This window comes from Euprymna scolopes, chromosome 2, assembly GCF_053919585.1.
Source record: "Euprymna scolopes isolate OS-2025 chromosome 2, ASM5391958v1, whole genome shotgun sequence".
NCBI lineage: Eukaryota > Metazoa > Mollusca > Cephalopoda > Sepiida > Sepiolidae > Euprymna > Euprymna scolopes.
Genome location: NC_136483.1, coordinates 35,421,098 through 35,448,406, shown reverse-complemented (window position 1 = coordinate 35,448,406; position 27,309 = coordinate 35,421,098). Strand labels below are relative to the sequence as shown.

The following is a 27,309-nucleotide window of genomic DNA, read 5'->3' as shown; positions in this document are numbered from 1 at the left end:
TTGCACTTGCTTACACCACTGCATTTATATTTGCCCTCTATCGGCCCCATAACAGCAGAGTTACTATCTGTAAGAGTATGTCTGAGAAAATAGACCACATCCTGTCTGCACATCCCTCGGCTAACATTCACATCTGTGGTGACTTCAACGTCCATAACATGGAATGGCTGACTCACTCAAATAAGACAGACGATGAGGGGAGGTTCTGTCATGATTTTGCCATTGCTTATGACCTCACTCAGATTGGTCGCAAGCCCACCCATGTGTCTGATACTACAGGTCGGTATGCAAGCCTTCTAGACCTTTTTTTCTCCACTTCTCCTGAGCTATGTTCATGTTCCGTTTTTTCTCCTCTAGGATCCTCCAACCACTCCGTCGTATCAGTTAAGATAAAAATGAAATATAATAAGTCCCCAGACGTACCCCTCCACCGTACTGTATACCGATACTCCATGGCTGACTGGGATAGCTTCCGTACATTCATATCTGATCTACCTCTGCATTCCATGTTTAAAAAGGATGTGTCCTCTATAGTATCAGACCTGACCGAATGGTTAATTGTAGGCAAAGACGGATTCATACCATCTAAAAAATTCAAACAAAAACCTAACAGTCAGCCATGGTTCTCCCCAGAAATAATTATTTTCTCTCTGTTCTGTTTATTTTATTTTTTTTTTTTTAGAGGGTGTGGGCTTAGTAGTAGAGTTGAAGGAAAGTATTTTTTTATGTTTTGTAAGAAATAATGAAATCAAATAGTGTTTATTAAAAATTACATTTTAATTTATTAAAAACTAGCCTGGGTGGCCGGCGTTGCCCGGGTGTTTGGAGGTGTGTTGAGCAAAAAAAAAAAAAAAGTGGTAATAGGCAGGCAGGCTCGAACCCATACCGCAAAAGAGGAAAAGAACATGAAAAAAAATATGTGACATCTCTGCCGTTGGGTTCATCGCCAAACCGGAAGTGGTAAAGGTTTAAATTAAAGCTAGTTAATCGAAAAGAGAGGATGACTTTTGAAAATATCAGCAAAAAAAAGCGACCCCTCTCTATAGAAAAGTGCCCAGTCGAGGGTGAAGGAATTAATATTTTTAGCCAAATTTTCGATATTTGTCATCCGAAGGGTCGAGCTTCAAAATGATACCAATCTCGTGAAAATCCATCACCTCTTTCAAAAGTTTTAGGCCTACATACATTGTGATGATTGCAACGTCTTGTCAGACGAGTGCCACTCCCTCAGTCACTGAAAGTCCATGAGCCCGAAGATAACGTTTTTTTTTTTAAGCCCTGCCAACGAATTCACACGCTCAAGCAGACATGACATTGAAGACGGTTCTTGGCATACATACATATATATACTTATACACACATACATACACATACATACCCATAAACATGCACACATCCATCCATACATACATACACAATACATATAACACATACATACAAACATATACATACACACATGCACACACATATACATATATATGCATACACATATATACTATCATATACAAATACATACACACATATACATACATATTCACATACATATACGTACACATGTATGCACATATACATACATATATATGCACCTATACGCATACATATATATGCATATACATACATACACACAAATATATATACGTATATACATACAAACGCATAAACATGTATACACAATAAATAAATAAATAAAAATATATGCACACATACATACATATACAAATAGGTATATATGTATGTGTGTATATATTTTTATAATGCATACACTAGTACATATATTAACATACATACATACATACACATATGCATATATAGAATGATGGCAGATCAATTATTATATGCTTCCAGCATTTCAGGGCTACACACATGACACTTTTTCCATCGCCACGGACAATTTTTATAGACAGATGCCTGAGGAAGTATCTATACAAAGATGATGTTACAGAGTTTTAGCTTTGTACAACAGCTAAGTCTCTCTCTCGGTTCAAAATGTTGAGATCCAGCAACATGCATGAGCAAGATAGCCAGCAACAAATCAAACTGCAGACCAGCTTAATGCGGGTACTGGTCTCCCGCTTTATGTTTTTTTGTTTTTTGGGGTTTTTTTTTAACTCAGAGATTTGCTTCACCCAAAGGGGTTGCCTTAACAGGGCTTTTGGGAGTCCTCTCCACCCCACACACATATCAAAATAAAGATATACACGTACACATACAAGCATGCATACAAACAGATGCACGCAAACATACATATGCAAGAACAAACACACATGACAACATGCATATACACTCATACATTCATACATACACGCATGTACATACATATGCACACGCACGTACACATACACGTACATGTAGAATATATATGAAGGAGCATTTATGATGACGACGATGATGGTTGTTACGAATAGGTGAATTCAACATGAATAAAAGAGTAAAAGAATCCCAAATACACAGAACATAGAATAGAGAGACGTTTGCTTCACCAGTAGTACAGCTTTTAAAAAATAAAAATAAAAAATACATACATACATATAGGTGAGATTTATATTATAGATTAAACATCATAATAATAGCATATTCAATATAGAATTGGATAATGGAGTTCATATATTAGATCCATTATCCTTTCTGCTTTGTGATAATCATTTTTCATTGTTGTTAGCTTCCTACATCAAGTGGCTTCAGGCCTTATCTGAAGCGATGCCCATAAAAAAAAGATATTGCTAAAAAAAGTATCTTTTCTACAACCATACTATAGAAATTTAAATAAAGATTCAAAGCAAATTTGCACAGTGGACTAATTTGCCTGTTTCCTAAAATATAGCAGTAATAATCTATATAAATAAAACAGATGTATGTACGTGTGTGTGTGTGTGTGTGTGAAAATATTTAATTGATAAGCTACTAGTCACATAACATTGAAATTAACAGGAACTAGTAATCATACACAAAGGCTGGTTTATAACAAGTAAAAATTTTTGTTTTGATGGATGAATAACTCGTACAGAAATATCAACAAGTTGAAATGCAAAATGTTTCAACTTGCCGACATATTTCTATTACTTTTGAGCATGTGTCATGACTGGCATGAATCAAAGCTAAGGTTCTTACAAGAACCTTAGCTTTGATTCCTGCCAGTCATGGCATATTTTCTCTCCTCAAAATTTGAAAAGGTCTGGAACCTTTTTAATTTTTGTATTTTAATTTTTCTTGCCTCATTAAATCAAATGATTGAAACGATCTGCACATTGTAGCAAGATATGACTATATTTACATAAAGAATAATAAAATAATATATATAATATACTATAGAGAATTGGCTCTGTAATAATAAATACGAAATCTGAATGAATAAAAATATATTTATTTTACGACAGGGTAAGGTCGAGCATCCCCCCTCCCTCCACTAGTATACAATATATGCACAATGTTTTTGATGAAAAATGTTTTATAATTGGGAGGAGGGAACATTTGTCAGCAAAAACATGTTTTGTAATACTGCTAAACGGCATTTAAAAAATTTTTTTTTTTTTTTACAATTGCCTTTAATTTAATGTTAACCAAATCTTATAATGTTGTTGTTTTTTTTTTATATTTTATTACCTAGTCAACCAGCTGTCTTGTAAGATCGAGGGTGATCGTGTTACGTTTTTATAGGATAGATTGTTTTTTGTTTGTTTTTTTTATACATTTTCATTAGCATTTTTACACATCAAACCCCATGGCTGCCAATATTTAGATTTTTAACTGATTTCGTGACTAAAAAATACTTGGTCATATTAAACTGGTTAGCTTCTAAAATGGCTGCCAAATTTATCAACTAGTTTTGTTTGATCTTTTCAAGCAGTAAGAGGGCAAATTAATCCATTATATAAATTTGTTCGATTTTTGACAGGAGACTGAAAAGATACTACGTTTACAGGAGAAAAATAACTATATGCAATTCTTATTTGCAAAAATAAAAAGAAAAACACTTCTAGCTCAAATTATTATCTACTTACATACAAACTATTCAGTTCTGTAGCAACCATCCTAAGCTGACCAACTGCTACTTGTTTGAATTAGCAAAGCAACAAACATGTACACATTTACAAATATATACAAATGACAAAAATCTATATTACAAATTTCAAGATGTTGTCCATCTTACCGTTTATTTTTTTAAGAATGTTGAAATGTTTAATTTTTGACAGCACCTGGTGTAGAATCATTCGTGTAATTATGTCAATTTTTTAATTTATTCCGCCCTTAACTCATCAGAAGAAAAGGAACCTATCAACTTTAAAAGAAAATAAAAGAATATGAGCATGATTACAAAATCAGAAAATTGGAAATAAAGTTGCAATTGTTTCCTTTTAGTTACGCCATCTTTGAAATTCAAAGATGGCATAACTCAAAAATTGACATAATTGCATGAATGATTCTCTGCTACGAAACAGGTGTTGTCAAGAATTGAACATTTCAACATACTTAAACAAACTAAATGGTAAGATGCACAACATCTTGAAATTTGGGATATAGATGTTTATTTATTTGTATATGCTCTGTAGTTACATCGAGCTTATTAAAGGATTAGTAATTAGTTATAATTGAACTAGCATGGATACCCGGCGTTGCCGAAATGAACAAAAATAATCTTTTTGGACAATTTTTATTGATTTTTTTTTTTTAACCGAAAGAGCGATCTTTCTAACGATACCAATTTTGTCACTGTCCAATGCATCTGGGAAAAGTTTTGGCACAGGCGCACGCGCGTGCATTTTTCCCTTTTTTTTTTATATAATCGAAGAAGGTAATCATATTTTGCCATAAAAATATATATTTTTACTCATGTTCACCCCCCCATCACTTGGACGTAAGGGGTACTATTTGTGACCATGTTTAGAGGAGATGAGCAAAATGTTGGTTGATGTTACATTTAAACTTCTGCATGTTAGTACAGTCAGGGAAGCAGGTAGCAGAAAGGGAATTCCAAAGTCTAGCTCTCCAAGAAAAGAAACTATTAGGGTAGAGATCTTTCCGTCATTTAGGGACCTCTACAGTGAAGGGGTGCGATTTTGTTAAGCACATTTGTCAAGGGTATGTACGTTGAGAGGGAAGCATGTGCAATGAGTTCCTCAGAGCACATTCCATTAAAATACTTGTAAAAAATGGGACAGGAGTTAGAGCTTAGTTGACAGTGCAGGACCTATTAGATTGGAGATTCTTCTTTGGACCCTGTCCAAACGTAAAAAACTAGCGGTAGATGCAACAGCCCAGATGTGGTAACAATACACCTGACATGCATGGGTGAATGGTGGCTTTGTAGAGGTACAGGATCTAATCCTACCATTTCTCTTGTTTTTTTTTTGTTTTTTTTTGCTTTATATTTTTCTTTATATTATCCAGGTACTTTTTATTAATATTTTATTCAATTATTTTAAAACAAATTAATTACTAAAAACAGGTTGGTTTTCTCAACATACTTAATAGATTTCTTCTTATTGTTAGAAGGGAAACTATCTCCAATTCTACACTCTATTTATTTAGAATAAAGAAAAACTTCAAGATACTTATTTTCATTCATGCGGGAGGGAGAAGAAATGCATGGTTACCCCTTTCGGTATAATGGACCCATAGATCTTGTCGGGTCATTCATCTAGAAGGAAAACTCTGATATAAAAACTGGGGGAGGGAGGTCTCTTCAGTCCTGCTCAACAACCTTCCTAGAGCTGGTGACTTGAACAAATTCTTCAGTTTGTGAACAAAAACATATTGTCAAAACATTTGTGTCATCGTCGTCATCATCATCTCTCTTTAATAACAAAAATTTGTCAGAATTTAAAGAGTGTATGCTAAATTTGATATTTACTTATCCCTATTTTGAGTTAATTTGGTACCTTTTGGCTCATTTGTTTGAGAGAGGTGGATTTACTTGGAAAAAAGTATGTTTAAAGGTAAGATGTATGGGAAAAGAGTATTAAAAATGACTTCATGCTAAAAGATTCCGAACTGGATTAAGTATTGTTTGAAAGAAACTCAATTAATATAAATTTTTGTAAAAATAAGTGTAGTATATAAAGGGCAAACATCTGTGTGTGCGTTCGTATGTCCATTAAAAACTTTTGTCATCTTTATCATACAGGCACGAATGTGGTACCATTAGAAAGAACGATTTCTCAGGCCTAATATCGAAAAATTAGAAATAAATCGTCAATTATTTCATGTAGAAATGTTTTGCTTAAAAGGGTAAAAGAAAAAAACCTTGCTTTCAATGCTGTTTTCAAACAGCACATGCGCGAACCATCATTTTGTTCTTTCGTTTCTTAAAAAGCTTAATTTGCGACGTGATAACATCTGTCTTCTTGGTCCCATCAATAACGCATTCACTGCATAACTTAAGTTATGCATTTTTCTTTTATTTTTTATTTTTTATTTTTTTTGCTTACAAAATTTTGCTTTCAGTTTTGCTGATGGCGCCTGAGTCCAGTTTTTTTTTGTTTTGTTTTGTTTTTTGTTTTTTTTTTCTTTATGACCGTGCAACCCCGTCTCCTTTTCTTTACAAAAATAAAAACTTTGACCTTTCTTTCACACACACAAGTTTTACAGAATTTAACAAATTTAAGACCAAAAATAAAGTTTCTATTATTATTCCGACTATTAATCATGATTGCTGTATTCACTGTTTTGGCTGATGTAACCTTTGATCTTCTTCAGGTGCATTTTTTTCAAAATTTGAATCGTTGAACTCAAGGTCCAAATAATCCAAATTATTAGTATTCCTTTAAAAAATAGCAAATTATCAAAAATAAAATTGCAATGAAATGTAAAAAAGAAAATTGCGTAGAAATTCAATTTTATTTTAAGTAAATTATAATTTATTTCAGAATAAAAATATAATTTTCCACCAAGAATCAATACTATCCAACATTTGAGTGAATACTTACGAAATGAAATGGGCGTAATATTCAAAGATACCTATAGTACAATTGAACTGTTAATATCAGCACATTGTTCTGTTTGTTTATTGCTTTTCTCAACTGTTATTGTTTAATGACATTTGTTTTGGTTTGAGAAACAAAATAGGACATAAATACTATTTTTTTTTTTTTCTTTTTTTGTATGGGGGCGGGGGGGGGGCGATTTATGTGTGATTGAAAGTTGTTGTTTTTTACTAAATTAACTATAACTTCTTATCAGTCATCTAAAGTACTTTGTGTTTCAGTATCGTTTCCAATTAACTTATTTTTTTATTATTTTTTTATTATTTTTTTTACTTGAACCATGTTTTAAAAAAAAAGGTCTCTTGTACAGAATTCACCCCACTTCTATGAAAAAAAAAACAAAACAAGAATAAAGAAAAACATCGGATGTACGTACATGTGATGAAAAAAAATTGTACATTAAAAAATCACGTAAATTCATCGAGGAGTTTTATTTTTATAAAGAAAAATTATTTTTAAGCCAATTTAAGTTTGTTTATGTTTTTTGTTTTTTTTTTTTTTTTTTTAATGTTTCCCTTCCCTATTTTAAGAATGGCTTTCTAAAATCTAAATTTTATCTTGTTCCTTCAAACTGTTTTCAAGATGGCGTCACGAGATCATCGCTCATAGTTTAGCCATAAAATTTGATTTTCTTGTTTAAAAATAAAACTATTTGTATCAATTTGTGATTTTTGGTTTATAATTTCTTTCCGTCAGATACGTACATCCAATAAATTTTTATCATTTCATATTGGGGAGCGATCAAAGTCTGAACAAGCACATTTTTTTTTTTTTTTAACTAAACACAAGTTATAGCAGGTTTCATACACATGAAAAGTTGACATGAAAACTAGAGAAATTTGTAGCAGTCACAGAGAACTATTTTCTCTGGTGAATCAATGCCTCCCTCTGAGTTCTCCGACCACAGGCTAACCAATCAGCTAACAGGGCGCATTGATTCATCTGCTCTCTAAGTCTGGAGGGAATGTCACCAACACTAATCAGATCCGGACCGCCAGCCTAGCAACATTTATCCTCTTTCGTCTCCTGTCCACCGGACATCTCGCTATCGCATTAACGGTCTCGATTTGAGATAACTGCAATCCAGCCGAGGACGACAACCTTAAAAGAAGTTTCTTTGCCTTCTTCCCTTTTAGCAGCCTGACCTGCCAGTTCCTGCTACAAATAAAATACTCTTCATTGTTACTGTTTAAAAGGAAGTTTGTGTTTCTTTTGTGCCTTATTCTTTGCTATAATTGATTAGGAAGGTAAAACAATTATCCACCAATCTAACATAAGTTGAAAATGAGTTATAAGATAATTCAGATGCATAATGTTTTTTTTTTGTTGTTGTTGTTTTTAGTTAAAGGGCAGAGAATGATAAATATTTCTCGATGTGATGATTTTATTGGAATGGCAATTATTATTTTTTTTTCTAAGATTATGACATGCTAAACGTATTGGCATTAAAATCGATTTAGTATTATACATTGCTAGTAAAAAAGGATGCCATGTTGGAAATCTACCGATATGCTAGCCAATTTACTAATATAAAAAGTTCTTGTTTATTTTCCCATACTAAATTGATTTTAATGCCATATTCAACATGTCAATCTTAAAAAAAAGAATACATATCACCATTCTGATAAAATTATTAGATCAACATATATATTTAAAAAGGAAATACGCTTTGAGTTTTTGATTTTCCCTTTTTTAATTTTTTTTTTTTTTTTTTTTTTTTCTCACTAATGTAAAATGCATTAATGTTAACTGCAATGAGCCATGGATCATACGATTTAGGTTTTGAAATCTTAAATGCGGATTTTAGATGAATGTGCATATACCTTAGTCATTTACTCTTAGTTTGATAACAAATAAAGCTAGAAAATTTTGAAGACTTTTTCGTTTGTATAAAAGAAAGTCTCCACAAATTATCAGAAATAATCAGCAAATGTACTATTAGATCATTGAAATACATGCATGATTTGTTTATAAATGTTCTGTTTATCAATTAAAAAAAGTAATTTAATCTGATTATTGCCTGCTATGTTATCTTCTCTTTAAGAATGATAACACCGTGGATGTTACAGGTCAATACAGTCGTACAAGTTTGAGATTGATCTAATTCATAAATATTTAGATAGTTGTGAAATCTAACTAATGAGGGTTGAGGGCATGCGTTGCATGAAGAGAAATTACATGATAATACTACAATGAATGTGTAATGTGATTTTTAAAGACTTGCTTAATTTTGATGATCTTAAAGGTAGATTAAATCTGAACCAGCATAGAGAAATTTGTGGAGAAGAATAGACGTCAGTAGTATGGCCACATAGAATAGATGGGAGCTTTTGGCTTGGTAAATATCAAACAGTTGAGGTAGCAAGTTCAGTCCATAGGAGAGGGTTAAAAAAATGGGAAGAAGTGATAAAAATAGACCTGAAGAAAAGAGGAATAAAGAACTGCCAGATATGTTATTTTGGAAGTCGATTTCTTAAAACCGTCCAACACATGCCAGCATGTACCATGACATTAAACCAAATATGATCAATGGAAGCAGAAGAAGCTGTAGTGTAAGCTTTGGTATGAATTAAAAAGATGAAGGCTTTTTGGCTTGATGTATTTTGACTCTACGCTAACAAGTAAGAATGAACATGTTTTTTTTGGGGGGGGGGTAAAAAAAACAGGATTAATGAAACACAATATTTATATATTAACAAAGGATTAATGAAACACAATATTTATATATTAACAAAGTTTCAAAGTATAGAATTTATTTCTATGAGTGAATTGTTCATTTTGTCTGTCAAACTCTAATCTGTACAGAATTTCGAACAGAATTGGGATAGCATGCGCTTGTTCCATTAGCCATGACTGAGTAGGAATCCTGAGTAAGTTGTAATTGTATTTTGAGTGTCTTCAACCTCCAGAAGAGTATAAGTTACAGATTCCATTATTCAACAAGATACACTGGAAGAAGGTTGGCGGTTACATCGGTCAAAACATTGTGAAAAAAAACACTTAAGATGAGAATAGTAGTTCAAATAATACAAATTTCATCTCAAAAGTTCAGAAACATACAAATTAACATGCTTTTACAAAGAGTAGTCTACTAGTGAGGAGTATGTATCATAGATTTGTGAGGAGGAGGATATGAAATGGGCCCCTAGTTCTACCACTGGTGTTAGTTCTTTAACAGTGCCCCTACCAAAAAAAAATTCTACCTGTGGAACTATAAATAAAATTAATTATCATTTGTATAATTCACCCATAAACTTCAGTCAATGCCTGACTTGCCCACCAAGTTTCTGTCTTGAATATCCAACAGTCTTTGTTTGATCACCAATCAATGATATGGAGGAACTTTGATGGTTACTTACTCAACAGATTTGATTCTGTTTAACAAGACACCTGAAGAAGGTCTGAGGTTACATTGGTTGAAACGCTGTGAAAATAACACTGGAGATGAGGACAGTTCTCCGAAGAAGATAAATTTATCAAGCCATTGCTTTACTTGAATAGTGCTTTTTCCATCGGGAAGCAATGTATCATAAATGGCTTGATATTGAAAATAAAAATGATTTTCAAAAACCTGCTATAAAAAAAAAATGAAATGCTGATGTTTTGACAACTCTAATAATTGTCGAGTATAAAATTTGGTTTTATGTATAAGCTAAACTAAAAACTGAATGATTAGAAACCATTAGCCGAAGGAACAAAGAGAAAAACAATGTGAAAAGTAACGAGATTAAGACGAAACATTAAGCATATGCATATATACTATTTTCCATTCCATGTATTATTAGACTGGCTTGCTTTTGAGGAGAGCTGAAGAAACCTAATAGATTATAGGGAATTAGGGCCTTCCATAACTACATATGTATGATTTTTTTTTAAATTTTATTTATTTTTATAAATAAATACTTGTAAAGAGAGATTCAGTTCCTCTCATTGCCTGCAAAAGCCAAAACAATGATAAAAAAATTCACATAGTTTTTCTAACTGTAGCAACTGCCATTTGAATTATTTTATAATATTAAAGTATTATTATGTTATAATAGCAGGGTTACTCGAAATTACTTGGGGCAAAAGTGTATTTCTATTAAAACTGCCCTCTCTTTCCCCATTCTCTCACTCTCTTCTCTGCTCATCCCATTCCTCTCTCTGTATATACACACATACACCTTTATAGGACTCCACATGGAATGAGTCAACATAAAGAAAAAAAACTGTCTGAAAAAAATCAGTATATTCTCCCTCTTACAAAATCTATGCCAGTTTAGGGTACACCAAATTAATTTTTTTTTTTTAATTTTAGATATTCATCTAGGGAAGTGGTTCTCAACCTTTTTTACTCATGGACCCCTTTTCCCTTCTTTTTATCTTGGTGGGCCCTTCATAACCATTGGTCATAAGACAATCTTCTATTTTTCACTAATATAAATTTTGAGGTTTTAATAATCAAAGAAATAATATAAAATTAAGCTTTATTTTTAAATGAAAACTAATTTAATGCAAATAAGGTATTCTACAATAACTATAATAATTATGATAATAATGATAATAAGTAGTAATAATAATAATAATCTAAATTAGAGTGATAATAATTCTTTACCAATATCTTGTATTACAATATTACAATGTTTCTTCCATGGTCAAGCCGATGGAGATCAGACAGTAGAAATTAAATTTTTAATGATAAAAACTATTCTGAGTTGATTTTCTTCATGGACCACCAAAATATCGTTGTGGACCCCCAGAAATATTCCATGAACCCCTAGGGTCCATGTGGACTCCGGTTGAGAACCCCTGATCTAGGGCAACGCCAATCAAAAAATACCAACTTTGTGAGTGTTTGTTTTGTAATTTCAAAGTTTTAGTTAGATATACACACATACAACTAGCCTTTATATAATATATTATTGTTTAATGTATGCATCTTCTCAATTGCTTTTATTCAAGACGGTGATACTTGTTGACCAAGATTTTCTTGTCTTTATCTGACTCGACACTTCCCCTTTCTTGTATTCCTGCTTCTGTTCCCGCGATTTTAATTCCCAGTCAATGTTTTGATTTATTGTACATAACATTTCCTGTCCTTAATTCTTATATCTTAGTCTTTAATATATGTACTAGCTAATTTGCCCATCTGGCCATTTGCAGAGATTTAAAAAAAAAATAAAAAAAACTATTGAAAAAGAAATGCATATTTGTAAAAATATTTGCTGATGTCAGAATTTTATAGTCAACAAAAATTTGACCTCAATTCAACTCCAGCCTCTTTTTTTCAAAATTGAATACAAGCATTTGGTAATATAAATTTTATGAAGTTACTGAATTAAATAGAAAATTTTTTATCCTTTGAAATGTTATTGAACAAAAATATTGTAATATGGTTAATTTTGCATATTTCAGGACAACTCAAAAGATTAGTATTTTGAGAAATAGAGGGTATTGTAGCAGTAGTCAATGCAATAGCAACAATGCAAAGAAGCAGTTTTAAAACTAATGGTAGTATTATGATAGCCATTTACCGGGGAGAGTATCTTGGCTTATTTTCGTGCCATGGGAATGTTCTGGAATAGCTGTTACATCCTGACATGAGACACCAGGTTACTGGGTTTTAGACTATAAAATAGGCATATTCCTTTTAGATTAAGAGGTTGATATGATGTCGACTACATTTGTTGATGGGTCTTGTGTCGAGTTTGTGTCATAAGGTGTCATTAATTCTCTCCTGAGATTATAATATAAATTTAAGAGCTCTAACGTTGAACAGCATCCACTGCCAACGGTATCGCACTTCCAACTTTTTGCGTCTGACTTGTACGGCCTCCCAGCTTCAACTGAATTTCTTAATTCTAATGATAACCAAAACAAGTGGGAGAAAGAAATACATCAATATCAGTAAGAAAGGGACAGAAACAAAGAATAGTCACTGGCAGTATTTTCAGTTCAACATATCTTGGATTATGTGTTTTCTGCATTCAACCTTTCAGCAGTAACTAGGAGTACCCGATTTGTCAAGTCTTGATAAATTTACCCTGAAGTTGCTATAGTTTCCATGAAACTGTTTTTTTTTTTTAGCACCCCCCCCCCCCAAAAAAAAAAATACCCTTATAGTTATTACAACATAACTGATGTTGTTTAAAAAGTAAAAACAATTCTTTATATAACAGCCTGGAGAGATTGCTTGTGATTGGTTAAATTCCAAGATAGAGAACCAATCAAAATTGAGTAGCTGCTGCAATCAATACTAAGCATTCAAGTCTAGAAAATGTTTTAGGCATGGCAATTCTGTGGCTGCTGTTATTGTTATAGTGATTGCTACTGATTTCAAAACCCGTTTCTCTGCATTATTGTGGTTTTTGTTGTAGCTACTAGTGCTACAGGGCAATAGCAAAAAAAAAAACCCCACATTTTTATGTACTAAAAGGTCTTTTTCTATTCTTAGTCAACTGCTTTTTCTTTTTTTCTTATTTTACAGCCTCTGTGAATCTGGATTTTTAGTTTGTTTTTATATCTTCTATTATTACATCTTTTTTAATGTTATTCATTCCAGTTTTCAGAAAAACCGAAACCTACTGTTATTAACAAAGTACCTCTGTCCCAGTTCACAATCTCTCATCAAAGGCGCTCCAAAACGGTCCGTGAGCGTTACCAGGTACTTCGTTGGTGTTCATCTCTTGCTTTTCCAACACCTTTACCACAGGAGTTCTACCAACCTTTGGAAATATTGTTCTCCTTGCTTGTTTTTGTTTTTATTTTATTTTTTTACTTTATATATGAGCATTTTCTTTTTAATCTTAAAATCTTAATTTTTTGTTTTTCTATAAGTTAAAATAAAATATTTTAAGTGTTTATTTTTAATCCTACCTAAAAAAAAAAAAAAAAAAAAGTTTTGTTCAAAGTATACATCATCCATATTTTACATAAGATCTTTTTATGGTTTTATTGATCCTATTTTTGTTTCTTTGTAGAAATTGCAATCTGTTTTAACAATCCCTTAAATGTTTGTGTTGTTTATTCTTGAGATGTAAGCGTATAGTTTTCCCAAAGTTGTTAATATCAACCGTCTTCACATCTAAGAAGTGAAGAAATTTATTCATTTGAAAAATTTCTATTAGTAGTTGACATCATTAAGTAAAATTCTTTACATGCTTATCAATAAGGAAATAATGAGTGTGACAGCTGTATGCCTTTCTCGTCTTCTCAGTAAACGTTCTTCCATTTGGATTGTTTTTGTTTGTTTGTATGCTCAGAAATAAAGCTTATTCATAACTCAAGTGGTTCTGTGAAATACACCTTTATTTACTGGCATGAATCCCACTGCTGCCACCATGCCAGTAAATAAAGATGTATTACACAAAACTGTTTGAAGGTATGAAGAAACTTTATTCTTGAGCGTACATAAAAACAATCCAAACGAAAGAAGGCTCGCCAAGCAGAAGAGAAGGGCAAATAACTGTCATATTCAGTTATCTCCCTTAACTGATAATCATGCTAACTTAAAAATGGCGCTAGGTATCGCTCTCCAAAATTTTATTTTTATTATCTCTAAAAGCTAATAATGTGGGTACATTGTAAAACATAGTGATGCCAAATTTATTTTGGAAGTACAATTGGCCATCACATCGTGACTATTCAAAGTTTGTTGGAAATTAGATTTGCTATTTTGTGTGCTATTGGTTTGGGAGCCAATTTTCAGTATATGACTAAAAATTCACCCATGAAAAATCCTTAATAATTTAATATCTTGCGGTAAATGAAAATCATAATGGAAGCCATAACTGTTGGTAAAACCAAAATATCGTTTGAAAATGCAAGTGACACTTTGTTCATATAAGATTTGTATCAATAGCTGACACATTGAATCTTTTTACTATGATTCATAGCACTGCAGAAATCTAGATTTTTCTTTTATTAGTAAATCAATAAAAAAAATCTCATGTTTGGATTATGTAAAAACAGACGGAAAGACACTTTGATAATAGGACAAAAATTTAATTCACTAAAATTTTCAATTTGGATTTTTTATTTTTTTTTAGAAGACAACTTAAAGCCCTAGATTAATCCCACCCTATTGGTGAGTGGAAGATAAGACTGTTTTTTCTTTGCATAGTCACAATATTGTGTGCATTAATTTGAAAAGCACGAACATTAAAAAAAAATGTGCCCATCATCGTTGAAATTGAATGAAATTTCTCTCTATTTGTCCATTTTCACTGCTTTGTTTGATGATGCCTATTTTTATAGAAAACAAATGAGAATTTCACAATGGCTGACAGAAAGAAGAAAGTAAAGATTGAAGTTTACTCTCTTAAACAAAATAGTAAAGGAATCAACACAGGAATATTTACACGAATTACCTCTACTGAATCGTTCTCCTGTGCTTTTAAGTTAATTTGAATTTTTTTTTTTTGGGGGGGGGGGGGGGGGCGCAACTGTTCAAATGGGGTTCTATTAAAATAGTTACATTTTAAAAACCAAAGCATTTCAAGTTCTTAAAATGCCATCATTTTGTCAGAAATGTATATACTTTGACTTAGATCAATAAATAATACTTTATGCAATATATTTGAAGACTTTTGAGCAAGTTAATTGGTAAGATTAGTAATAACTGTCTACTGACATATACAACCAGTTCTGTGGAGGTCAGTAGCCCAAACACCATATTCGAGCTACAAGTCATCGATGCCAAACACATGATTATCCCTCTTTCGTTTTCTCTTTTCTGTTTTTATCTCTCCCTTTTTTTTCATCAATGTCACCTTTGTAAATTTTAAAATAAGATAAAGTTCCTTCCTTCTTGTCCATTTGTCCATGTCTTCTATCTCTCCTTCTATTTTTGTGTCCTACCTCCTTTTCATGCCTTAGTTTTTTTTTATAAACATAAAAAAAATTTCACTCATTTCTGAAAAAAATTTAATCCATACATTATATATTATACTTATAATGGTTATAATAATTACCCATAGATCAAAAACTGCTGATCAAAAATTTAAGACTACTTAAAAATCTTTAAAAAGAAACCTTTTTTTTAAGGATAGATAGACTCTTCCGACTTAAGGTTACTAATACTACAATCTAAAAGGTTATGGAAACAAAAAGATACATTCCAAAAATTTTATTTAAAAATTTGCATTTTTATTAAATTAGGCTTTTTACACATGATCAAAATTATAAGACCAAGGGTATAAATTGTTAGATTTATGGTAATTCTAATGTTTTTAGTTCAGTTAGAGATTAGCAATCACTGTATAAAGGTATTACCGTGCCTAATGCAAGAAAAATGACCGAAGTTAAGCACTCTCGAATTCTAGGATTCCATAAGCAATGTTTGTCGCAGCGAGCGATAGCAGCTAAATAAATCGCAGTAAAACTGTTATTTGCAACTTTCTAAAAACCACTGAGAATTATGAAAAAGCAAAATCCTTTGGTAGGCCCCTCAAAATTTCTCCTGCATTGAGTAGGAGAATCAGACAGGTTGTTATGAACGACAGAGGACTTTCTTCTAGACAAATTAAGGCAGTTACAGACACTGATTGCAGTCCAATAACCATCAGACGACACTTACAACAAAAAGGCATGGTAAATAAAAAGCATAAACAAATTCCCCAATTGCTTCCATGTCACAAAGTGGACCGCTTAAGATTTGGTTGTGAATACCAAACCTGGGATGTTGAGAAGTGGAAGAAAGTCCTCTTTTCTGATGAGAAAAAATTCAATTTAGATGGTCCTGATGGCTTCCAGCGATATTGGCATGACAAAAACATTGCAAGATAGATCTTGAGCTTTCTACAAGAAAATGGAGTCCATCTTTTGGGACATCCTGCATGCTCACCGGACTTGAACCTAATTGAAAAGGATGACAAGAGAGGTTTATTGAAATGGCAAACAATATTCAACAAAAAGTGAACTTTGTGAAGCCATCTTCAGAAACCGGAGCAGGATCCCCCGCACCTTAATGGAAACCCTTATTTCTAGCATGCCTCAAAGAATTTTTAAAGTCATCAAAAGCATTGGAGGTAGAACTCATTATTAAGTTTGATTGTTGAATGTTTTCATACACTTTTCATACAATTTTACAGAATTTTTGTCTCTGGTCTGTAATTTTGATCATGTGTAAAAAGCCTAATTTAATAAAAATGTAAATTTTAAAAATAAATCTTTGGAATGCAGCTTTTTGTTTACATAACCTTTTAGATTGTAGTATTGGTAACCTTTAGTCGGAAGAGTTTAAAATCTACCCTTTAAAAAAAAGTTGTTTTTTGGGGTTTTTTTTTTAAGATTTTTAAATGATCTTAAATTTTTGATCAGCGGTGTATGTGTATATATATATATATATATATATATATATAAAGTGACCTTGTGTGTATGTCTGAGAAACGGTCTCTATCAAACCTTTCAGTCAATTTGTGGTCTACAGACTTGAAACTTGATATATAGAGGCTTCAAACCTATGAAACAAAATTTATTTGGTTTTTAGTCTGTAAAAACATCTTAAGTGGTCAAAATTGGAACTTTGCACGTGTAAATCTACTTAAAGTGCTCCGTTATGTGCACATATATATTTATACCTTTTACAGCATTATTTTTTACGTTTTTTTATATGCATAAGGATATAGTACAGATAGTAACAAGTTTTGAGAGCTCTTGGTTTCGATTCTAACTGATGGCACCCAAGTCATTTTTTAATTTCGAAATCACTACTATATATTGGGTACAATATAATAATCAGTGGAAAATTGGCTTTATAATAATAATAATAATAATAATAAATATGAAATCTGCATAAATTAAGATATATGTAAGTGTATTTTATGACTGTGCAATGCCGGGAGGCCTGCTAGTATATTATAATTATCCATACATAATATATTATACTTATAATGAAGACAAAATATTAAAAAAAAAAAATCAATTTGATTGTATTGTTTTGGTCTATCCGCTTTTTCATCCTCATCAGCATTATCTATATATTAATACAATAGCGTGTGTGTTATTTTCTGTGCCACGCTTACATCCAGGTCATTTAATTATTATGTACTTCCATTTCTTGTCATAAATAATTTTACCAAGAATTCTTCAGAAGTTTCGGTTTCGATTATAGCTGATGGCACTTAAGTCATCTATATATATATATATATACACACACACACACACCTTTTTTTTTCATAAGTTTTTATTTCGGTTTTGATTCAAGCTAATGCACTAAAGTCATATGGATATATTTTTTTTATTTTTGAAATCGCAACTTTATAATATATAAAAATCGATAGAACATTAACTCTGTAATAATATATACGAAAGCTGCAAGAATTAAAATATCATGTTTAGGTGTACTTTACAATCGAGCTTTGCCGAGTGTTTGTGCTTTTGCAGTTTTAACAAAAAAGCTACAATAATATCAGACCGTCTCCATTTACACTGAACATCTACAGAATGCCAACATCAATATATTACATATGAATGAGTCCCCTGTGGAATTTCCACAGGTCCCACTGATTAATGAGAATTAAAATAAATGAGAGTTGCATGAATAAAAAATATCAGAAAGTGATCAATAAATAAAATGAAAGATTATTATTTGTATTTTGTCTGATCTTTTATTTGAATTTTTATATATTTTATTGAATAAGATTCTATGATGAATGTTAATTCCTTACCTTATGGTAAAAGGCTACATTGCCTCATCGTGTCTGCCATGTCAGTAGTTTAGCACTATGAAGGAGAACTGGCTTGAGACACTAATTAGGGTTGTCCACTGGATGAACTGAATCATATCAATCCACCAACAAAGTGGGTATCGCATACACTTTATCAAGAGTCTACCCAACGCCAGCTGTTTATTCATAAAATCTATAAACACAGCACCAAATCACTGGAGAATGGGATAATTGGGGTTGAACAAAAATTGTCAAAGATTAGATACAGATATTATGCATCTTTGTGTCCTTTATTGCTGAAGGGTCATGAATTGCAGTCCAGCACATCTTTCCATTTGGAGGAGATAATTGGTATACCAGCTTTTGGTGAGTGTGATTCACCAGTTGGAGGCAGTGTTCTGTGAATGTGATCCAGTGCACGAATTCCTTACAGACAATGACAGCATCTTCTTTAGTAGTTTTTTTTTTTTTTTTTTTTTTTTTTTCTTTTCATATGTGCATGGCATAGCAGCATGGTGTCATTGCACAATGAAGCAAGAATGCAGTGTTCTATACAGCAGACTTTTTATTGGCATAACATAACCTCAAAAGATAACACTTCTCATCTTATTGCTTCTGTTAATGTAATATCAACTGTGAATGAGAAGAGAATTAATTCAGTTCCACTATCCAAATCATAGCCTTCACTAGATTGGAGATCTTATGTGGTTGAAAGCCTTGCAATCTACAACCAAATTTCACAGAGGTTAGTTTATTCTGGTAAACACAGTAACCAGTCATGTGAAGAATCTGCATCCATTTTATGGATTAACTTCAGCAAGAACAGTTTCTAGCGACAACACATCCTTACAAAGGGGAGTGGTTGGAGGGTCTTCTACTATGAAATGCTGAGTCAAACATTTCACCTGAAGAAGTAGAATTCTCCCATCTTTGTGAATACACACTGTGTAAAGGTGACTGCCAATAAGCTGTTACTTCTGTGATCATGAGACCAGGGAGGTGTGTCGCAAATATTAACGACTTCTCTGGTTAAAACGCCACATTCCCTAACTTTTGACTGCTATGTTAAGTCTGAAAGAGCTGCACACACAGCCTGCTATAGATTTGACTAAGGTGTAAGCATTCATAAAGACAAAGAAGTAAGAGAAGAGGAGGAAGGCAGTAGAAAAGAATGCAGTGAGATTCAGATGGTCAAGAGAAAGTGTACTCTCAGGCCAATCTTACAACACAACCAACAAAAAAAAAGTGATAAAAACGAAAGTTCAAATAGCACATGAGTTAACCAATTCATTCTATACACATCCATATATCTTTGATCTGTTAGAATTCTAACAAGCTTACAAAGTCAGACTTTAGGTTAAATAAAATATACGTATACTCTGATAAAATTTAAAAAAAAAATGATTGATCTTTTCAATGTTGGACAAAAAATTGAAAATGTTAATTTCAAAGCGATCACATGATTTGGTTCAATTTAAATCGCACATAAACAAAATGAATAATGATTATATATGTGTGAAAGTATTACATTAGAATGTTTGCTAGGGAAACGTTTACATCTAAATTTCAAAGATTTTCCTTTTTTTTTTCTCTCTAATACTGTTATGGTAATATGCCTATTCAGGAATAATGAACTCAGAAACGATAATATAGTTACATTTAAGACGTTATTAAGTAGCAATTTGTGGCAGTTATGTCATAAAATCATGGTATGTATTTCTGTAACATACTTTTGCTAAATGCACATTTTGGTAACTATGTCACTGTGTTTGTCTTATTAATGGCCTACAAATACATTAGGAATTTTTTTAAAAAAAATTTTATACTCAAATTACATTAATCTACTGCTACCAGATCAGGCTGTTTGAAAATATCGGCTTCTTGACTGAAATGCACTAAAATGACATTGTTTTTTACCCTTCAATTTGCAAAACTCAATGTTCTGTAAAGCCAAAAAAAACAATTTTTCTCTACAAAACAACCAAACCAAACCGCATGAATAAATATTTGAAGATATAAACAATTCGAAGCATAAAAACTTTTTTCCAAAATTACTGAATCCAATGTTAAATAACCTGAAAAGGGTTGATATGCCACAAAATAAAACAACCAAACCAAAATATATTGAGATTCTAAGAGTTTGACTATTTGAGTAACCACACCTAAAATTGAACTACTTAAAACAAATAAGATGTTTGTTTTTTGTTTTGTTTTTTGTTTTTATGGTTTCTTATTGTACAGAAATACCAAACTTTGTTCTTTTTAGGACTTTTTCTTTATTTACTCATAGTCTTGTAAACATTCACAATTTAATGCATTGTCTTTGTCCTATGGATATGACAGATTTTTAAGTACTGAATACATATAAAGGGGATTGGCTTGTTTTATGTCAGTTGATTGTTCTTCGTTCCATTTTCTGTTCTACACAGGGTTAGTAATTTACAATATTTCTTGATAAGATTAAAGGGTGAATGTTTAAAATTTACAAATGCATTTAAAAAAGCCCAAAGAAATGCTAATCACGTAAGTCGCCCTCACTGGGGAATGCTGATGGAACTACACAGTAGTGATGGGACAATTCCAATACAATTACCAATTCCGTACTAAATTCCTGATTCTGATTCTTTATAAATCTCTAAATATTTAAGTATAAAATGGTTATTTTCTTTCGACTACTGTAAAAACCTATCTTAAATGTGTATATATTTTCTCAAATGTAAAAACACATTTGTGAGGGGGTTATTTATAGGTTTTAATTTTATTGGAAGTTTAAATATATATATTAGTTTATTATTACTATCAGTGAAAAATTTTATTTTAAACAAAATCAAATAAAAAAGATAAAGAAATCGTTTTTGGTATCAGAAAATAGGCACAAATTTTTCTGATACCCCAAAAAGCTCTACTTCCGATTAATTGTCCCAACATTATTACACAAGATTTTTTTTTTTTTCCAGACCTGTATTCTTCTAGAATGCTGGCTCTTCAATCCCTCCTTCCGACCTTTGTCACACCTTCTTGCTGTCGGAAGGAGATAAATAACTAACAATCAAGAAATGTGAAATGTTTTTGACTCCTGATGCAGTGGTATGAGACCAATGACTTCGACAATCGTTTTTATAACCACCAGCTGTGTTAACCAACCAATGAAAATCTTCCAAAGTTACTATAAAAATTGAACTTTGGATTCAATCAGTTCGCTGTTGGCTATGTTACGAACTGCATTTGATTCTTAGCCGCCATCTTGGTTACTGGAAATTACTTCACACTCAGTATCGAGACTGCACTCTGTTCAACATAATGTCTCAACACTTAACAGGAGAGTAAAATGGTCTGAAATATTTGAATGGTGTAAATAATGATAGTTCATCTAAGAAATAAAATAAAAAATTGATGCTCGAGCACAAGTAAAGAAAGGCTTTTAATGCCTCCAAAACCAAACCTCTCTTTTCACCACCAATGCTTTAATCCTCATTTCACCCCAGTTAAAATGAATGGCTCTCGTTTTGACAAATTTCTGGAACTGACCTGAAATGGAAGACCTACATCAGATCTGTTGCCAAAATCACTAAAAATGGTTGCATCATTCTATCACTCTAGAAATTATCTCCTGACACAATCCTCTCCTTGTACAAGAGCCAAATATGTCCTAAGATGGTATACTGTTGTAAAATTTCAGGTGGAATTTCTAAGAGAACTCTTTCCTGTCTTGACAGGGTATAAAACCGTCTTCAAAATCTAGTGGGCAAGTACCTTTTTGACTCCTTACTTCCTCTTCCTCTTACAGAATTCGATCTATTCCCCCCCCCCTTGTAAAACTTTGCAATAAATGCAACAATCGGCAACAATTTACTTATCTCTCTATCTGTGTATAAAACTAAACAAAAATTCTACATACAGAGATTCTTTCTTAGAACTTCTCGTCTGTGAAACACAATACTGTTGAGCTGCTTCCAAGCTGACTATCACTAATCACTATAACGTGATCATTTTTGTTGAGCCGTCCTCTTATAAGTTCCACCATTACTGATCATCAAGGTTTTGTCTCCCAGTAACCCTTATCCTGGAGTGACCTCCAGGCCTTGATGACCCCCAGATAAAAAAGAATAAAAATAACAGATAAACCATTTAGCATGATGATTCTTAATGTGGACTGTATCCTTCATAGAAAGGCATTTTGATAAGGAGGTGGCTATTAAGTGCAACTCGAGAATCCTGTTACCAAAATTTTTTTTTTTTTTTTTTTAAAGATGTTATTTTGAATAAATAAAGCAAGAGGGGTACGAGATTAAAAAGGCGGGGGTCGTCTTTAACGTGTAGTTATTATCACTGCAAGCGAGGATACAGGAAAAGCTTATTTATTGAATTAGATTTAGGAAAATTCAGAAAGCTTTGGCCGAGTTATCGTTTATCATGTTTTCTCTCAATCCATTTTAAGCTTTTTCAGCTGAGATGAAATTCACTTTTTAAATTATTTATCACAGTTAGGGGAGAAGCATCAGGATTTTTGAGATTAGATAGATTGAGAATAGTGTTAAAATGATTAATCGGAATCAGGAATAGAAAAAATCTGAATGATACCCGATATTCTTTTTGTTTTTATTTCTTTGTTTTTGTTTAAAACTTGATTTTATATGACTCTTTATGAAATCAAAAATATTTATTGATTTTAAACTACCAGTAAAACTAAAATCTATAGGTCATACCCATGAGTGTATTTTACATTTGTGAAAATATATTCACATATTACGTGGGGTTTTGTGGCAATCCGATGTCCTCACAAAAAAAAAAACTTTACATTTAGAAATTTCAAAAGAATTGGAATCAGTAATTTAGAACAGAATCTACAATTGTATCGAAATCAGAGTGGGGTGTATTGAAATCATCCCATCACTAGTTGAGAACCACAGACTTTTAAAGAAAGCAAAGTTTTGTCCTTTTTCGGATTTTTTTTTATTTTATTTAGAATGGAAATTTAATTACTTTATGACTTTCATACTCCTGACCTAATGATACATTCTGCAATTAATATATTATCTTTATATTATGACTATCATGAATTTTGAACTGAATAGATTATGCAAAGTGCTTTTTATGTTAATTGTTCTTTCTACCAGATTCTGTTATATATACAATGAGGTAGTATTTGATATTCCTGAGAGTTATAAATTTGAGTGTTAAATATCCTTCAAACACGGTAGTGTCTGAATATACGGTTAAATGGCAGTTTTAGTCATTTAGAACTGCTTTAAAGCTTCACCGTTCACTCATTTTCCAACCAAATTTCAAACAATTATTACAGTTTATAGATCATCTTCTCTGCTATATTGTGAAAAATATTTTTTCGATTTTTGTTCAGTAAAACAAAAGTTATGAATTTATTGGTGTTCAAAATCATAAAAAAAACATAAGGAGGTGAGCAATGTTTTTTATGATTGGTTTCGATAGCAACCACATTGCTTCAGCGACTACTGTTGCTACCAATTCACCGCTCTCACAAAAAGAGAAGTAACAAGTTAAACAGAGAGAATGAAAGTATGAAAGGGAGATAATTAGGGGGATTTTATTGAAAGCAGACGAGTGCCGTACATTGTTATTACATATGTGTATGTTATATTTATAGGGGCAAAAAATAAGACTGAAATTAAACAAAGAACAAGTGAATTAACTAGAAGCCTGGAAAAATCATGGATTACAATAGAAAAATGCGAGCATGAAAAGTAATATGGTTAAACTTAAACATGGAAAATTAAAGGACTAGTTTTCAAAAACTGAAAAAGAAACAGACAAGATATTCTAGTAAAAAATATAATAAATTTATTATATTTTTTACTAGAATATCTTGTCCTTTTCTTTTCCAGTTTTAACGACTCCTTTACTTTTTCATGTTTAAGCTTAACCATATTACTTTTCGTGCTCGCATTTTTCTATTGTAATAACATAACATGGATCTATATGATTGAAGTTGGAAAGTGTAACTAATTTGCATATTGTTTTACAAAAGTAGATCTTGTTAATGAACTATTATTTCTATTGTCAATTTCAATGATTGGATTCATTTTAATATAATGCATGGTTCTATTACATGGAGAAAGCAAAAAAAAATTCAATCGAAATAATAATATAGGATTCAATTTTCTCAGTCAATGAATGCCACTAATAACCATTTTTTTTTCTTTATGGATCACTGCTTATCAAGGTTCAAAGGCCATCTGAGGATAAGTTAACAAGTTTGTTAGGTTGACAGTGAAAATCTTTAGAATTGGTAACAGTGGATGAAACTAGACAGGATATACTAGCTGTCCAGACCCATCATTACTTGAGAATATTTAAATTTTGTTATTTATTCTTGTACTAAAATATTTTTTAAAAATCTATGTGGACTATTTGCACAATTATATATTAAAATGCTTAGACATAAGAGGTTAAGAGCCTAAATTTAATTGGCTCTACCCAGCATAACTCGTGTAGTATTGTTTTAATGTTTATTTAAAAAAAGTATTGAATGTTAGATAACTTCCCAAACTTTCAATATTTTGGAATACCTAAGGAATATAAACAAAATTTAAAAACAAATAAATTTCATATATATTATTTAATTGGAGTTCATTATTGAGATGAGTATTATTTATTAATTTATTTATTGTGGACTATTATCCTCATCTTTCTTACCACCTGATGAAGGCCAGGGGAATAGTTGGCTAAAATGTCGTGAAACAACAACTAAGATGAGGATAATAGTCTGCAATAAATAAATTAATGTATAAATTTAATTTCACAAATGCATTACATGGTTCAATTGTTTTCAAAATAACCAAAATGCAGCATAGTGGATTTAATGAAAATAATTTTAATTAGTTTTTTTTTTTAAATCGGATTTGTACTTCACAGAATAATTCAGTAAAATAACTGACTTGCTTTCTAGTAAAATGAAATGCATTGTAATTCAGTAAAAATCAGAAATGTTTGTAAAACAATTGTTTCTAACTGATAAAAATTAATGCGTAAGTCACATAAGAGTTCATGATGACTCTAAAAAGGATTAAACAAAAAACTAAATGCGTAGATTTGAACAGGTAATCTTCCAAAACACTTTGTACATTATATGAGCTTTACTGAAATAATAATAAAAAAAAAATAGCAGAAATTTGTGTTTCTTGGTGCAAATGCAATTATTCTTCATATATGAATATAGTTTGCAAACGAGTTGGCAATTCAAAGTTTTGATTTTACAGAACTAATTAAATTATTTAGGTTAAATTTAAAACTTGTAAATATAACAACAATGAGCCTCAAATAAAGTTACAATGATATGTCCCCATTGTGATCTCTCACCAAAAAGGTGAATATTTCTAGGAAATCTTGCAGTGAGAATTGCATTTTCTCTGAAAGACATGGATACATAGGTCACACTATTAGATGATTTACTATCGAAATTTGTATATCCTAACCATTTCTCCAGAAGATGTCACTTGTAAAAGGGTGCAAGATAAGACTGGAGGTTAAGATTCAGAAGAATCTAAATCCCACACACAAAACTAAATAGTTCCTGCAATTAATTTAAATGATATTTGCCATGTCTGTCTTTAGAACAATCTTAGATTGGTCATGGCAGAGTGGGTCTGGCTGACTTGAACAACAATTACCATCTAACAAGATGATGAAGCAACCTTTGTAAATCACAAGATTCAATTATTGTCATATGCTTTTCTTCGTTTTTCTTTCAGGGTTGTTTTAAACTCATCTTTGCCATCTTTTCCTGCATCATAGGATCTTCATTTCAATATGGCTATCACACAGGAGTTGTGAATTTACCTCAAACTGTGAGTGATCTCTTCTTTTTTTTTTTTTTTAATTTTGTATTTTTTTATTTCCATTGTAAGGTTTGAGCATGTCACGTTTGAATAGCGTTATTTTTAGTAAAAATTACTCTGTACATGCAAGATCAAACAATGCAATGTACATGGAGGAAGTGTTAGGTCCATTTTTAACTTGTCATTCACTTTTGCTTGTTACTTGGAGTCAAATTTACAATAGCTGTGTGTTGCATTTTCGATAACACGTTTGACGAAGGGAGCTTTCCCAAAATATTACAATATAGATCCTCCATCTAACTATTCCAATGCAAGTAAAAACACAATATATGTAAGATATTTAAAAAAAATAAAACCTTGTATTGGTAAAGGTAAAAGTAGGAGCCAATGAAAGAGCTCTTCAGAGTGTTTTTTTTTTGTTGTTTTTTTTTTTTAACTGTTTTTTTTTTTCACCCCAAACAAGACACAGTACCACTAAGTCGTAATGGGCTACTATTTGGGACCAGATTTGCAGGGATACAAAAATTATCAACAAAAGCAAAGGAAAAATGTAACCTAGCGATTTGCTTCTGCTCACCCAAGGAATCTATATTGTCCTGCGATAGCCCTCAAATTTGGAGTTGCTGTTGCTAACTAAAATCGTCCAGAACTTAGAACCAAAAGCCAACCCAAAAACACTCTAAATAGAAAGTACAATTATATATTTTTCTTCTCCAATTCAATATTGTACCATTTTATTACAATAATTATTTTTATACAAAAAAGAATAACTGTCGAATTATTATTTTTCTTGCTTAAAAATAACATCTGATCCTCCGTCATACAACGATTACACTCGTGATCTAAGCAACGTGGGGTGAGTGATAA

General features: G+C 31.6%; 1 protein-coding gene across 2 annotated transcripts in view; it reads left to right on the top strand.

Moving 5' to 3' along the window:
• LOC145290975 (solute carrier family 2, facilitated glucose transporter member 1-like) overlaps nucleotides 1–27,309 on the top strand; it is a 66,677-nt gene that overhangs the window by 5,822 nt on the left and 33,546 nt on the right. The window contains exons 2-3 of one of the 2 annotated variants that reach the window (XM_080136529.1): nucleotides 13,522–13,623; nucleotides 26,356–26,451. In XM_080136529.1, the coding sequence (XP_079992655.1) occupies nucleotides 13,522–13,623; nucleotides 26,356–26,451 (198 nt within the window). The remainder of the gene's footprint in view (nucleotides 1–13,521; nucleotides 13,624–26,355; nucleotides 26,452–27,309) is intronic. The other variant, XM_080136531.1, reaches the window with a different exon arrangement.